Genomic DNA, 15,603 nt, shown 5'->3' with positions numbered 1-15,603 from the left:
ACAACATCACTAATTATGGGGGAAACGTGCTGGGGAGAGGTTGGTCAAAAAACATAAAATTTCAGTTAGACGGGAGATCTGTCGTACCATATGGTAACTACGGTTAAAAGCAGTGCTTTGTATACATGAAAATTGTTAAGAGAGTCGGTTTTAAATGTTCTCATCACAAAATAAATGTGAGGTAATGGATATGTTAATTAGCTTGACTTAGGCATTCCACAACATATATATGAAAATATTATGAAATAATATTTATGAATTATGAATTATGAATAATTTTATATTTCATTTTATAATATTCAAATATTATTTCATATATGAAAATATTATGTTGTACAGCAAAAATATATGCAATTTTTATTTGTCAATTTTTAAATGTCCATAATATCTAAGGTTTTCGAGAATAGATGTGAATCAACACCCAGTGATTGCCTTACTGATGGCCTTGACCAGAGTAAAGCACAAGGCCATACAGACAGAAGAAATAGTTCCTTATGGGTTGGCTTCACATTTTGCAGGGTCAGGAAGTATGTTAATGTCCTTCCACACTCCCACAAAACATAACAGCAATTAGGAGTGTGCTTCTAATTACCAAAATGGATAAGGGAAGACAACTATCCCCAGTCATAGTGTCAACAAACTACCAGGTGCACAGTCAGCTAAAATGGAAGCTAACTTCTCCTTGGAACGAGTGACAAGAGAAATTGAGAAACATTAAAAAAGTAAAAACCCTGGTCATTAAAGATTCAGGTTGGGGAAATAATGCTTACAGTTCCATTTATGTGGACAGAATTGTGAAGATAAAAGCAGAAAATGTCTCAAAAACATGGAAACCTGCTTTGGCATAATATCCCAAAACTATGATGGCACGTTTTTATCTGGTAATGGACGGATGAGGTTTATCTGCTAAGGATGGAAGTGAAAGATGACTCACTTGAAATTTTAACATGTGGTAATGAACCCGACTGTGCTCCACCCAGACCCATTTCTCAGATAACCACCAACCTGAGGGCAACTACCTTTCTACAGCAATGAGCCCAGCAAAGTTAGTTACTCATTAGGAAAAATCACCCAATTATATTAACTTGCTGAGGCTGGCAAGCCATGCTTACTCTGCGTAGGCAGAATTTCATCCGGAACATGCTTGGCAATTGACTATAAAAAGGCACACAGAGCAGTTGAGAAGACACTCGGTTCTGGCTGTCCCCACTAAGGTTCTGCAGCAGACTTGCCCTGCCACCATGTCTCTCCGACTTCCCAGTGGATCCAGGAGGTCCTGTCCCCGTCCCACCACTGGATCACTCAGGCTCTCCGGTGGAGGAGCCAGCTTTGGGGCCGGAAATGCTTGCGGCATTCCTGGGATCGGAAGTGGCTTCTCTTGCGCCTTTGGCGGCAGCGGCCCGTCCGGAGGAAATGCAGGGGGCGGCAATCCCTGTGCTGGCTTTACCGTGAATGAGGGGGGCCTCCTCTCCGGCAACGAGAAGGTGACCATGCAGAACCTCAACGACCGCCTGGCGTCCTACCTGGACAATGTGCGCGCTCTGGAGGAGGCCAACGCAGACCTGGAGCAGAAAATCAAGGGCTGGTATGAGCAGTTTGGACCTGGCTCCTGCCGTGGCCTCGATCATGACTATAATAGATATTTCCCAATAATCGATGATCTTAAAAACCAGGTAAGCAATTATACTCCATAATTATTTTTATGTACATGATTTCTAAATTTTCCTTTTCTTTACCAAATTCTAAAAGCTTTTATCATTCTTGTTGATTTCTTAAAGGGAATTGCAATGTAGCGCTGGATGTAAGCATTAAGTAGATTCAGTTGGTTAACCTCATGATAAAAATGTCAATACGTAGTGATTATGTTCATTTGGATTATTTTCACTTCGTCACCTAAAAGAAAATCACTTTCTGTTTTTTACTGGTTGCAATTGATAGCCTTTAAAAAGTCAAACTCCTGCTTTCTAGATCATTGTTTCCACCACCAGCAATGCTAATGCTGTCCTCCAGATCGATAACGCCAGGCTCACAGCAGATGATTTCAGACTCAAGTAAGTAGACTTCCAGAGTGAAAAGGATTCATGGTGACTGGGGCAAAGCAGGAAATCAAATATATTTTTAACGCCTCCATTATATATTGCCAACTCATTCCAAAACTGTTAAAACACTTAGGTTTAACATAAAGAAATGTTATTCCTTTTTCATACTTTGGCTATTCGGTGTAAACTGCTATGAAACAAGTGCTCCATGCTCTACTTCTTTTTCTGTCGAATACCTTATTGATTGCCAAACATTTATAGAACAAAGGTGACAAGTTAGAGGCATTGAAAGATCCTGCCCTCTGATGCACTGCCCTTCTATATGCCTATATGAGTGTATTCACTGTAACATTTAGAATATAAATTTCTCCCCAGAATGCCAGAATTGACCTTGTTCTTTACCGGGTAACTTTTAATCATTGTCTCAAGCTACTTTTTGTCAGTCTATAACAAATAAAAATTGTGTTTATATAATAAAAATCATTATTATTATTATTATATTAACAAACTTCGAAAATGTCTCTTATGGCCAAATCTTCAAAATTCTAGAATTCTAGCATTTATCATTAGTGACTATGTCTCTATTCATGTGATAAATTAGAAAATCATTAACGCTCTTCAAGGTATGAAAATGAGCTGGCTCTTCACCAGAGTGTAGAGGCTGATGTCAACGGGTTACGCAGAGTTTTGGATGAAATAACCTTATGCAGAACAGACCTGGAGATTCAGTATGAAACCCTAAGTGAGGAGATGACTTACCTCAAAAAGAACCACAAAGAGGTAAGAGGTGACCGTCTGTCTACACTTTGCTCTCATTCTGCAGACACTGTCCACATGATAAGAGATAACAAGAAGTGGGTGCCAAAGCCAGACAGGAGGGCTGAGTTGCCTTGATAAGAGTCAGATTATTTGTACAGACTCACTCTTGCTCTCCCATCAAGTTTCCCATGGGGGAAAAAAAGGAGCATGTTTTCCAGACCAATCAGGGTTGTAAGAGCAGTGTTTGGCTATGTAATTATAGCTAAGTTAAAATGGTCCACTTAGGAGATTACATCTAATTAGATAAAATAAATATACTTTAAAGACCTTCTAAGAAAACTAGATATAAATATCTATAGAACAGGGTCAGATTAAAAACACTAAACCATTTGCTTTGTACATATATTACATATACATACTTAACACTAATACGTATTCTTACTGGTATGGCTATAAAAAATAATGAGACTAAAATCAAACTGTTATACCAGAGTTTACATTTCTCTGCAAATAATATATTTCCAAAGTGGTCATTGTTGGAAGCTAGATTCAAAATCAGATCATGCGTGGCTTGGCACCCGTAGCTCAGTGTTTAGAGCACTGGCCACATGCACTGGGTCTGGTGCGTTCGAACTTAGCCAGGGCCTGCTAAACAACAATGACAACAATAACAAAAAAAAAAAACAGCCTGGTGTTGTGGTGGGCACCTATAGTCCCAGCCACTGGGAGGCCGAAGCAAGAGAATCACTTAAGCCCAAGAGTTTGAGGTTTCTTTGAATTGTGATGCCACAGCACTCTACCGAGGGCAGCATAGTGAGCCTTTGACTCAAAAAAAAATCAGATCATGCAGCCATGACATCTTGGGATTGCTTTCACAGCCACTGTTTTCTAAAAGGGAACAAGTCTTTGCCCCCTGAAAAGGAATTTGATATTTTTAAATAGCCAAAAGACTTCCACAGTCAAGCCAAATGCTTAAAACAGAAGATCAAACTAAAAATGCTACTTGATTGGTCATGAGGCTACCTTAGAACTACTCGAATAACATTTATTTGGCTATATGGATTCAAGTACAGGTTAGAGCCTATGGTAGTTCAATAAATTTTTGATGAATGCATTTGATTTTGTTAATGTTTCATAGCAAGCCCAAATATATCCTTTTTATCTTTTTCTTTTTCTTATTGAATTGGGGAACTTTTTACTAAATCATCAGAACTAAAAACCCCATCTGGAGATAGAGAAGATAGAAGGCGTAGGGTCCACCAGAGAGGCAAAAATGCTAGGAGAGCCTGAAGATTTGCTGCAGGAAGGAAAGAAAGCCTTAGGAACCATGAGTAAGACCCATCTATGGATGGGAGGAGGGTTTCTGCAGCAGAGACATAAGCTGATCTGGGCTACTCTCACTGATGTATCTTAGCAGTGACACCTGCCATTCTCAATCTCAGGAATGACTGCGTTTGCTCTGACAGCACGCAGCTCAAACAAAATCATGCATAGACTCTGACTGCAAAATAGATTTCAGCTTCCAGGATGATGATAATTATAATCACCAGCATTTATAAGCCAGGCAGTATTAGTAAATGTTTTTATTATTAGTTCTTTCACTTCTCCCAACAACCCAGAGAAGGATTTTTAACTATGCTAAATTTTCAAATAAGTAAATCAAAATTTAGAGTGGTTAAGCAACTTTCCAAATTCACGCAGCACTACCCGGCAGAATCAAAATTCACACAGAGATCTGTCAGAGACTAATGTCTGACATGACCCTATAGAGCAAGGGTCCTCAAACTACAGCCTACAGGCCACATGCAGCAATGTAATTGTATTTGTTCCCATTTTGTTTTTTACTTCAAAATAAGATATGTGCAGTGTGCATAGGAATTTGTTCATAATTTTTTTTTAAACTATAGTCCGGCCCTCCAACAGTGTGAGGGACAATGAACCGGCCCCCTGTTTAAAAAGTTTGAGGACCCCTGCTATAGAGCAATGTTTTTCAACCTTTTTTATCTCATGCCACACTTGAACTTAGAGTTAAACTTCCATGGCACAATTAAATTATGTCGATCAAAAAAAATTAAAAAATAAATATATTTACTGTGCTTTGAATTTCTTTCAAAAATAATTTAATGCATGATCTTTAAAGATTTTCAAGGCACATGTAAGATCCAAACATGGCACACAGGTTGAAAAAAGAAAAAAATCACTGATCTGGAGAATCATTTTTATTAGGCTTACATAGGAACCACATAGCAGTGAGTTTCCAAACCGGGTGCCACGATTGGATCTTAGGTGTGGCTGGGAAACTTTGAAAGATTATTAATTAAATTATTTTTGAAAGAAGTTCAAAGTACAGTAAGTATATATTTTTTTTTTACTTTTTTTTTAATCAACCATGTGCCACAGAAGTTTAACTGTAGGTTCAAGTGTGCTGTGAGATAAAAAAAATCTAGAAACACACTGGTTTAGAGGATGGTATTCTTCCCTGGGGGCATACACTCACACACACACATACATATATACATTTACATTTTATAAACAGTTCAACTGTTGAGAGTTATTCAAACTCAGCCCTTCAACCATGTCCATTCTGTCTGCGCTCAGAAAACATCAAAGCTGTCCTCCAGTGGAAAGCAGCTCAGTCCACAAAGTGGAGATGTTTACACTATGAAAGAATAGAATAAGAGATGGAGGATAATTAAATATTTTTAAAACTTTCATTTGGAAAAGCAATTGCGATTGGTTCTGAATAGCAAACTGACACAGATGCGTTGAAGCGCAGGAGCAGGAGTTAGGCTCACCGTACTGAAGAGCTCTGTGACAATTCAAACTCTTCCAGAAGGAAGCAGGCTCCTTGCTAGGGTAGTGAGTTAACCGTCTTTGAGAGTTAATCAACTGGATGGGAAATATGAAATGTGGAGATGGGGGGTCACTGCACACCCTGGGAGGGGGAAACCAGAGGAACTCAGAGACCCCCGCCCACCACCCAAAGCTAAGTTCCTAGACTTTCCGTGAGCTGAACCCTTCTCTGCCTCTAGGAAATGCAAGTTCTGCAGTGCGCGGCGGGAGGCAACGTGAACGTGGAGATGAACGCGGCCCCCGGGGTGGACCTCACAGTCCTGCTGAACAACATGAGAGCCGAGTATGAGGCCCTGGCAGAGCAGAACCGCAGGGACGCGGAGGCCTGGTTCAACGAAAAGGTGAGTGTCGCCCAGAAAACCATCCCTCTGCATTTCAGCGGCGTTCACAGAACTAAGATTTGCTCCCTCGCTTCCTTGTTGCAGAGCGCTTCTCTGCAGCAGCAGATCTCTGAGGACGTGGGGGCCACAACCTCAGCCCGGAACGAGCTGACGGAGATGAAGCGCACCCTTCAGACCCTGGAAATTGAACTTCAGTCTCTCTTAGCCACGGTTGGAAAAAGACAGTCTCTTCCCCTCTCCTAGGTTATCATTTTAGATGCATGCCACCTGGTCTGAAAGACCTTAACGGTGTTGAAAATATGTCCACATCTTTTTATGTTTATCTTAAAAGGTAAGGAAAGATAACCACTAAAACAACACCGATGTCTTTAGATCTATGCGACCAAAAAGGTTTTGCTTATTTGTTTAAGCAATGTCATAGAGTCATCTTAACTATGTGTTGATTGTGGGTAAAGTTAAGGACAGGAGAAATCCTGGAACAAATAAATGTCTGCGTATCTGTGTGTCGGTCTCAGGTTCTCTTTGTTGCTTCCTGACAGAAACAGTCCCTGGAGTGCTCCTTGACAGAAACAGAGAGCAACTACTGTGCGCAGCTGGCGCAGATCCAGGCTCAGATCGGGGCCCTGGAGGAGCAGCTGCACCAGGTCAGGACTGAGACCGAGGGCCAGAAACTCGAGTATGAGCAGCTCCTGGACATCAAGGTCCTCCTGGAAAAGGAAATCGAGACCTACTGCCTCCTCATAGGAGGAGATGATGGGTAGGTTAAAAAAAACTATATAGGGAAGGCATAATATACTGAAAGCTGCTAGCAACTTAGATCCCTGAAAAGTGAACATACACTAATATGGCCACACTTTTTATTGTCATGAATGCTGAATATAAAACATAATACTGCACTCTACAGTCAAAATACAAATTTGCAATATCGTGCCAAACCCAAATGCAATAGTCCTTGTATTTAAGGCGTGAAAATTAAAAATATCACTTCTTTTTTTTTTTTTTTATTGTTGGGGATTCATTGAGGGTACAATAAGCCAGGTTACACTAATTGCAATTGTTAGGTAAAGTCCCTCCTGCAAAAATATCACTTCTTATTGCTGAAGCTAGGTAGTTGCACCTGTCTAAAGTTGTACTCACCAAAGAAGTAAAGAAAATCTAATGGTGAATCCAGAAGTGAAGGGGCACTCTTTAAATCACTCTTTTGGTGTTTTGTTTGTTTCTCTCTTGTGATATATTTTCACAGGGCTTGTAAGTCTGGAGGTGTCAAGTCTAAAGATTATGGATCTGGAAACGTGGGTACTCAAGTCAAAGGTGATTAAAACAAAATTCTGCTTTGCTGTACTCTTTCATTTTCAATGCACACTTGATCGTTTTATATTACCACAGCTTAGTAAGAACAGATATAATAAAGATTTGAAGGCAGTATCAGTATGTGCTAGATGCCCAATTTTAGTGCTATGCTAATTTTAAACAAAGTAACATGTTACCATGTTTTTACCTAACCAAGTAATAAGAAGTTCACCAAGAATGAGTCTAAGTATTTGTGTTTACTGCCTAGTTCATGCTTTATAAAATCCTATTATTCTTTTAATCAACATATTGCTTATTTATCTTTTTTAACCTTCTAAACTCTCCTTTTAAATTTTAATTTTCAGATTCAACCAAAGCCATAGTGGTTAAGAAAGTTCTGGAAGAGGTAGACCAACGCAGTAAAATACTTACCACCAGGCTCCACTCCCTGGAAGAGAAATCTCAAAGCAATTGATTTGAGACCCAATAGGGAACATAGGCCAAATACACTCTGAGAAGAAAAAGCATTAGCTCTACGTCTGGAAAAATGAGCACATCTAAGAAAAATGTCTGTCCATGCCTTTCTGTTACTTTCTCTTACTGAGCAATCCATAGCAGTATCCCCCCATTCATATGGAAGAACGTCACATCCACACATACAAATACAATGACTCGTTTGAAAACTCTACTGGAAATCTGTCAATTCTTTATGGTCAATAAACCTTCTTTTAGCAAGTTATCACTGATGGTGTTGTCTAATTTTAAAAGTCATGGCTGTAGTGAGTTGGGTGTCTCCTTCTCCATAATTACTCTGAAAGCTTTTTTTTGAGATAGGGTCTCACTGAGGTTGGAGGGTTGGAGTGCAGTGGCATCACCGTAACTCACTCTATCCTCAAACTCCTCAGCTCAAGGGATCCTCCCATCTCAGCCTCCCAAAGTGCTAGGATTACAGGTGTGAGCTTTAAAGGTCTGTAAGCCTTTAAAAGGAAAAGAGCCAACTTTACATGTCCTTGACCATCTGCCCCGCTTACTGCAAAGCCCAGGTCTTGCACCATCTTGGTGCCCAATAACTGTCACAATGATGAGTTTTGAAGAGGGAAAGCCTAACTCCCAAGGTGATGATGGCATTAGGAGGTGAGCCTTTGGCAGGTGATTAGGTCATAAGGGTAGAGCCCTCATGATTGACAGAGCGACCTTGAAGAGAGACCAGAGAACTCCCTGTCTCTCCCACCATGTGAAGACAGAGTGTCACATGGCACAGAAGGTGCCACCTATGAACCAGGAAGCAGGCTGTCGCCAGACACCAAATTTCTGGCACTTCGATCTTGGACTTCCCAGTCTCCAGAAACGTGAGAAATCTCCATTGTTTATCATACGGGCTGGTTTGTGACATTTTGTAATAACAGCCAGAACAAAACAAGTAGGCATAAAACTTGGAAAGACTCTTAACACGTATTAATCAGGAGATGTGTCCCAGAATGTTGATAGCAACATTGTTCATAACAGCTAAAAACTAGGACCCAAATGCTAGCCATCAATGGTAGGAGAAATAAAGTGACTACTTATATAAAAGAATGTTATCCAACAGTGGAAAATAAATGGACTATAACCTCTGCAGTGACATTGTGGTCCCACTGGCTACTCAGACCCTGCTTCCAGTAGGGGGCTTCTCATCCCAGTTGCACAGGTATCGACTGCAGCTAGTCCTCTGCCATCAGTCCCTATAGGGTTGCTTCAGCTGCAGTGTCACCTCACCCAAGGTCATGCCCTGCATCCAATAACTGATTGATGCATGAGCTTAAAGGCCTGGCCATCTTGGCCCAACTCAGGACGAGACTGAGCTCCAGAGCCCGTCATGGAAGCTCACCTCCCTCCATAGCGTGCCCAGTCCTGCTTCTTTCTCCCCTCCATAGCTCTTGATCCCAGAGACAATCTTCAATAAGCATCCTGCACACAAAACTCATCTCTGAGTCTGCTTCCCAGGGAATCCAACCCTCAACGACCATACACAGCAACACGATGAATTATAGAAACATAATCCCAGCAAATGCACGAGATAAGAATCCACTTGTATCAAGTTCAGAACAGAAAACTAAACACAGTACATTATTTAGAGGAAGCTATGTAGATAGTAAAACTTAAAAAAAAAAAAAACAAGACAGGTGAAATGTTCTTTTTCCCTTTTGGCATAAACCAGGTGTCTTGCCATTCAATTCAATTCTGACACTAACTACAGATAGCCACAGTTCTTACCGCCTTACCCAAAGTTCAATAATTCTCTAGAATGACTCCCAGAACTCAGGAAAGTACTTTACTTAGTATTACAAAGGATGTAACTCAGGAACAGCCAAATGAAAGAGACACATAGGGCAGGGTGGAAGGGAGGGACGTGAAGCTTCCTCGCCCTCTCTTGATGTATCACCTGCCCAGGATCGTGATGTGTTCACCAATCCAGCAGCTCTCTGAACCCCCTCATTTATGTTTTTTATAGAGGTTTCATCATGCAGGTATAATTGATTATCGACTCAATCTTTAATCCCTGGCCCCTCCCTGGAGGGTGGGGAAGGGGTGGGCTGAAAGTTCTAGGCTCCTAAGCAAGGCTTGGTCTTTCTGGCAGCCAGCCTCCATCCCAAAGCTATCTGGGGGCCCACCAAATGTCACCCCATGAAAACAAAAGATGCTCTATTACCCAGGGAATTTAAAAAGATGTCACAGCTCTGTACTGGGGGAACAAAAGATGCTCCTTTCACCTCTGTCGCTCAGGAAATTACAAGGGTTTTAGTAGCTCCCTTGTCAGGAAGCCAAAAACCAAAGATATATTTGCTGTTATGTCCCAGCAAGTAATAAAAGCACTCAGGTTGATGACAACATCTAAGCAATAATATAGACCATGTCCTTTAGGAGAAACAATAGGGTCTGTAAGGTACAGATATGTTTTTTGGTTTTTGGGTTTTTTTTTTGAAACAGAGCCTCAAGCTGTTGCCCTGGGTAGAGTGCCGTGGCATCACAGTTCACAGCAACCTCCAACTCCTGGGCTCAAGCGAGTCTTCTGTCTCCGCCTCCCATGTAGCAGGGACTACAGGCGCCCACCACAACACCTGGCTATTTTTGGTTGCAGCCATCATTGTTGTTTGGCGGGCCCAGGCTGGATTCAAACCCGCCAGCTCAGGTGTATGTGGCTGGCGCCTTAGCTGCTTGAGCCACAGGCGCGGAGCCAAGGTACAGATATGTTTTATGATCATTATCTAAACTACAGGGATAACTTTTTAATTTTTTGCATGTAAGACACTATACATTAAAAAATTTTTAGACAGAGGCCAAAACTGTTGCTAAGATTTTAGGCAAAGGCCTTAACGTGAGCAGCTTCGCCTGGAATAAAGCAAATCCAGACCTTTTGGCCATTGGTTATGGGCACTTTGGATTTAAAGAGCAAAAAAAGAGAACTGGCTTGCTGCTGGTTGATAAAGAATCCCAGGACACACCGAGTGCCGAGAATTCAGGAGGAAGAAAGGGCTAGTTGAAGTTTTGTTCTCACCTACACCGGGCGCTGGAAGAAGGCAGGACGGAATGTGGGCTGACTCTCTCACACGCCCACGGCCACCAGTGGCCAGACGTATTCACCAGAGTCCCTTTGGAGTTAGTGCTTTGGATTTTTCCATCAGAGCACCTAATCTTTTAGCGGTTAGCCACTACAACGGCACAGTGGCCATTTACAATGTACAGAGCACTGCTAACGACAGCAGTGAATGACCTCAGAAACATCTGGGACCTGTATGGCAACCACAGTGGATAGGACAAGATCGAGGAACCGCAGGTGACGACAAAAGAGAAATACTAGTTTCTGTCTCGGTAGATGGAAGAATCTGCAAATGGGTGATCCGGAAAGGACTGGACTGTCATGATTTGATGCATTTAAAGCGAACCGCTGTGGGAGCAACAAAAAGGAGCAGAAGAGGAAAAGAAGGGTGAGGCGGCTCTGCTATCTCAGCAAGTTCCTGCAATGTGCTTTGCTTTTCATCCCAAGGACACAAGTATCTATTTGGCTGGCACTGAAGAAGGTCAGATTCACAAATGAATCTGATACCTACAGAGGGCATAGGGTCCATTGTTTAAAGTACCTAGGAATCCATCTTGTCACGATGTATTTCTAAGCTGCTCTGCAGACAGAGGTGTTATACTAGGGCAGCTGGAGAACACAAAGCCATTTTTGAGTTTTTACCCAACTACTCATGTGGTTTCCGATGTTGCCTGGGTCTCCAAAGTCATCCTGTATATTTACAGCTGCAAATGAGAGTAAAGTGGAGATTTAGGACCTTCGTATCAGCACTTTGGATCCTCTGATTGTGAATGTTGCTAATCCTGGAATCAAGTTCACAACCATCCCTTTGCCAGACAAACAGATTGCCTCCTGGTGGGCAACAGTGATGAACTGAGAAATATGCCCATTGCTCTGATTCTGGCCAGGGAGATATAATAAATGCTTTGCTTGGATCCAAGTCAAATCAACCAGGATGATTCAGCATTCCTAATATCTTTTTTGTTGTTGTTTAAAGAAAAAGGAACGGTGTTTAACATCTCATAGTCTATATTGTATATACGCTCAAGTCTCTTGACTTGCTACCATCACTTAAAAGTTGTCATCTGAACAGGGAGAAAGGAAGCAGGCTGCAACCTTTTCCCTGCGCTTTGTTCTGTAGAGGTGTGTTGGGTGTTCCCAAAACTGTGCTTAGTTTGGACAATTCACTAGAGGGACTCACGGGACTCAGAACACCTGTTATCCTCACGGCTATGGTTTATTACAGTGAAAAAATACAGATTAAAATCAGCAAAGGCAAAAGGCACATAGGACAGAGTCCAGGAGAGACCAGGCATAGGCTTCTAATTTTCCTTTTGCAGAGTCACACAAAACCACACTGAAGTCTCCCAGCGATGATGTGTGATGACAACACATGTGTCATGTCGCTAACCAGAGAAGCGTACCCAAACCTTGGTGTCCAGAGTTTTCGTTGGGGGGTCAGTTACCAGCACACAGAGCACGCATGTGACTCACCGTAATTGCTCAGTTTCCAGCCCCTCCAGGTAACCAGGTTACCCTCAAACTGGTAACCCAAGGACCCCACCATAAGCCACACAGTTAGCATAAACTCTCTGGCGTGGCGTAAGGCCCAGGTATACAAAGACACCCCCGTCAGGCAGAATGTGATGAGGCTCAGAGGTTATCCCTAAGAGCTGGATAAAAGCTCAGATCTGAACAACCCAGGCTTGCTAAATTATCTCTTTCCTGCACTAGGGGGATCTCACGGCAGGACCCAAGATAATACAGGGTTCAGCTTCATCACACCTATAACTCCCACCCCTATAACTCCCACGGTAACTTCTAGGATGGAGGAGCAGCCCACATGGCTGGCAGACCACCATGCCCCTTGAATATCCAGGCTCTCTTTGTCAAGTGCGGCTCATGATGAAATTCATTTTTCCTTACAATGAGTTATCTATTAGGGACCTTTTTAATATTTAGCATTCGTCAGGTCCCTGTCAATCCTATGCACATGCACACACGCAAAACTCAATCAATCTCAGAGAAGACTAGCAATCTTTTCACAAAAACTACCTCCACAGAAGACAAAAACAATTACCCCTGGGGGCACCTAAATCTCCACTCCAGATGAGAGAGATTTAACAGTGTTTGGAAGCTTTGACTATACAAGAGGGATGGATTTTTATATATGAGGAATAATTGAATCAAAGTCAGCTTAAGGAAGATTGACATTTTCCAGGAATTAAAGCAAAAGGAATTCAACCACTACAAATAAGCACGTTCAAATATGTCAGAAGATATTATTTTCAATCTGTTCCTACAATTAAGTTTCTAGGCCCAGAAATGCAAGAAGGAAATACAAAGGGGCATTCCCTTAAATCCAACAAAAAATTCATCTTTCAAGACATCAACCCCACACTCCTCCCTTCTGCCCACCATCAATATAGATTTCTCTTAAAGTCTACAAAGAGAGCTCATGAAAACAAACACTGGAACTACAATCAATTTAATGGTGAATATGCCTTATATTTATAAATTAATTTAGGTTTTTAACACACAGACAAATTGTAAAAGTTGATCTTCACAAAACCCTATAAAACAAGAAGTATGATGATCAATTATAGATCAAGATCCTGATTAGAGATGTTACCTGTCTTGCCCTGAGTCATAAAGCTATAAATAATGTTCAGAACTTGAACCCAGGTTCAAACGACTAGTCCAATGCTCTTCTCACCTAACACATTACACCAGGGATTTGGCAAGGATTGCAAAAAACTCAGCCCCTTGAAACTTGTTCCACAAAAAAGCAACTTTACATAAAATTGTTTTCAAAACACAATGGCAGACATAGAAACTGACAGATTTAACTTCTTTTCTTCAAGGTTAAAATGTTCAATTTTATGCCACTGATAAATGCCAAATAAACAAGCAGTAAAGTATATTCACTTCATTAGGAAGAATTTGCCAAGGTGAAGACTGAACTCTCCTAGGTTATTGAAACAAAGATGATTGTCAGAGAGTCATAGGAAAATTGGTAGATTTCATGGGAAGTTTAGCTTAATTATAACCTTTGCCAAACTTGGTTCACAAGAAGCCTATGAAAGCAAAGTTGATGGAACTTGAGTAAAAGGTAAGAAAATATTATTCATTAAAAAGATTAAAATTTTAATGTAAAAAATTGCTTTACTATGTCTGTCTCACAGTTAAAACACAAACACACACACACAGAGAAGTAATTTTTCCCTCTTAATAGAATTTTCTTTACAAAATATTAAATGTCTAATGATAATGTTTAAACCACTACAGAAGGACAGGGTTCAAGAGGGGAACGCTGAATTTCCATGTGCAGGGGATGCTAAAAACTGGAAGATCCGCATTCTTTACCTATGAACTTCATCTTTTCGGGCGCAAATACCTTTCAGCCCAGCAGCTCCTCAGGTTAATGAGGAGTTGGTGATCACTCATAGACCATCAGTGCAAGTGGCACCCGTGAGGGGAGTAACAGCCCAGACTGAATACAATGTAGGAAAATGTGTGTTGGGTAAAACCAAGAGAGCCGGATTCTGACCTTGGTGCTTGCACTAATGAATTGCCCTATATACAAGAAAACAACTTTGAGTGTCAGTTGCCTTCTCTATAAAATGCCCTGATTAGCTGTCGCAGCTCTCATAATTATTCAATTACAATGCCAGGTACAAAAGTCGTAAACTGCAAGGGTAATGTCGAAATCCAAATGTATTGATAGCAGAAGAGATGAGACAAAAAAAAGATATCTTACTTAACAGAGCAAAAAATCTTGAATCTGAAAAATCAGTAGAAGAAATTTTTGAAAAGTTGACACTTGAGGCAGATTAGGGATAGCGAGTAGGTGTGGGTTTCCATGGTGGCAAGCACTCCTACCATCATGATGGAAAGGCTAAGTTCTATAGTGGTGGGCTTTTCCCGAGGGAAAGACCCATGGTCCAGAAGATTAGTTACCACGGTGCAGTACAGACAAGCTGATAACTCAACAGTCAAAATCAATAGAGATTTGGTCCAGCCAAAGATTATAGCAAATAAAATACACGGATGGAAGCATTGATGAGTCAAGCAAGAAACCTATACTCCTCAACTTCTTTCTTTTTTTTTTCTTTTTTTTTTTTTTTTTATTGTTGGGGATTCATTGAGGGTACAATAAGCCAGGTTACACTGATCTCAGCTTCTTTATTACAGGTAATAGTCTTGTGAGATTTTCAAAATAAAAATAATGTGTTACAACACATATGCAATCTTGCTTTCTGGGTTTTGGTTTTTGTTTTTTTTTTCAACTTATCACTGACTTTATCTTGCCTTCTATTTTTGAGGTAACTGATGCTTGTAATTAAAATCCTGGAGACAAAATGGTTATTGATTACCTCGATTTGTCATTAGAAACAAAAGCAGTCCTCAGTTCAAAAAGGAGCTGTATTCCAAGAATTGTTTATTGGTGTTTTTATTTAAAAAACACATTTCATACTTACTACGTCAGGCATTGCTTCTGGGTCTTTTACAAACATAACTTATTACATCTTTGTGATAATTCTATGACATAGGAACTAGTGTCTTCATTTTACAGATGAAAACACAGAGGAACAGAGATGTTAAGTCATTTCCTCAAAGTCACACAGCTAGTAAATAGCCAGATAATAAGTGCAAAAATGCAACTCCAGGATTTTCTAGGCACCACGCCATGATGACCTTTTGGAACTTGGTATCATTTCATATAGAAACAATGGTAGAAATAGTTATGAAATTCCATAATAGA

General features: G+C 40.8%; 1 protein-coding gene and 1 pseudogene across 1 annotated transcript; both read left to right on the top strand.

Annotated features, from left to right (window-relative positions):
• Nucleotides 1–1,181: 1,181 nt before the first annotated feature.
• Nucleotides 1,182–8,021, top strand: KRT25 (keratin 25). Its single transcript, XM_053569674.1, has 8 exons — nt 1,182–1,673; nt 1,969–2,051; nt 2,663–2,819; nt 5,831–5,992; nt 6,077–6,202; nt 6,532–6,749; nt 7,236–7,303; nt 7,648–8,021. Exons 1-8 carry the CDS (start codon nt 1,242–1,244, stop codon nt 7,755–7,757), a joined length of 1,356 nt encoding a protein of 451 aa, XP_053425649.1. The 5' UTR covers nt 1,182–1,241; the 3' UTR covers nt 7,758–8,021.
• A 513-nt stretch (nt 8,022–8,534) lies between these two features.
• On the top strand, nt 8,535–11,797 carry LOC128571112 (dynein axonemal intermediate chain 4-like; annotated as a pseudogene).
• The last annotated feature ends 3,806 nt before the right edge of the window (nt 11,798–15,603 follow it).

The sequence above is a fragment of the Nycticebus coucang genome, chromosome 18 (assembly GCF_027406575.1).
Source record: "Nycticebus coucang isolate mNycCou1 chromosome 18, mNycCou1.pri, whole genome shotgun sequence".
In the NCBI taxonomy this organism is placed as follows: Eukaryota; Metazoa; Chordata; class Mammalia; order Primates; family Lorisidae; genus Nycticebus; species Nycticebus coucang.
Note: the sequence above shows the minus strand (reverse complement) of the source record. Positions and strands in the feature narration are given on the sequence as shown.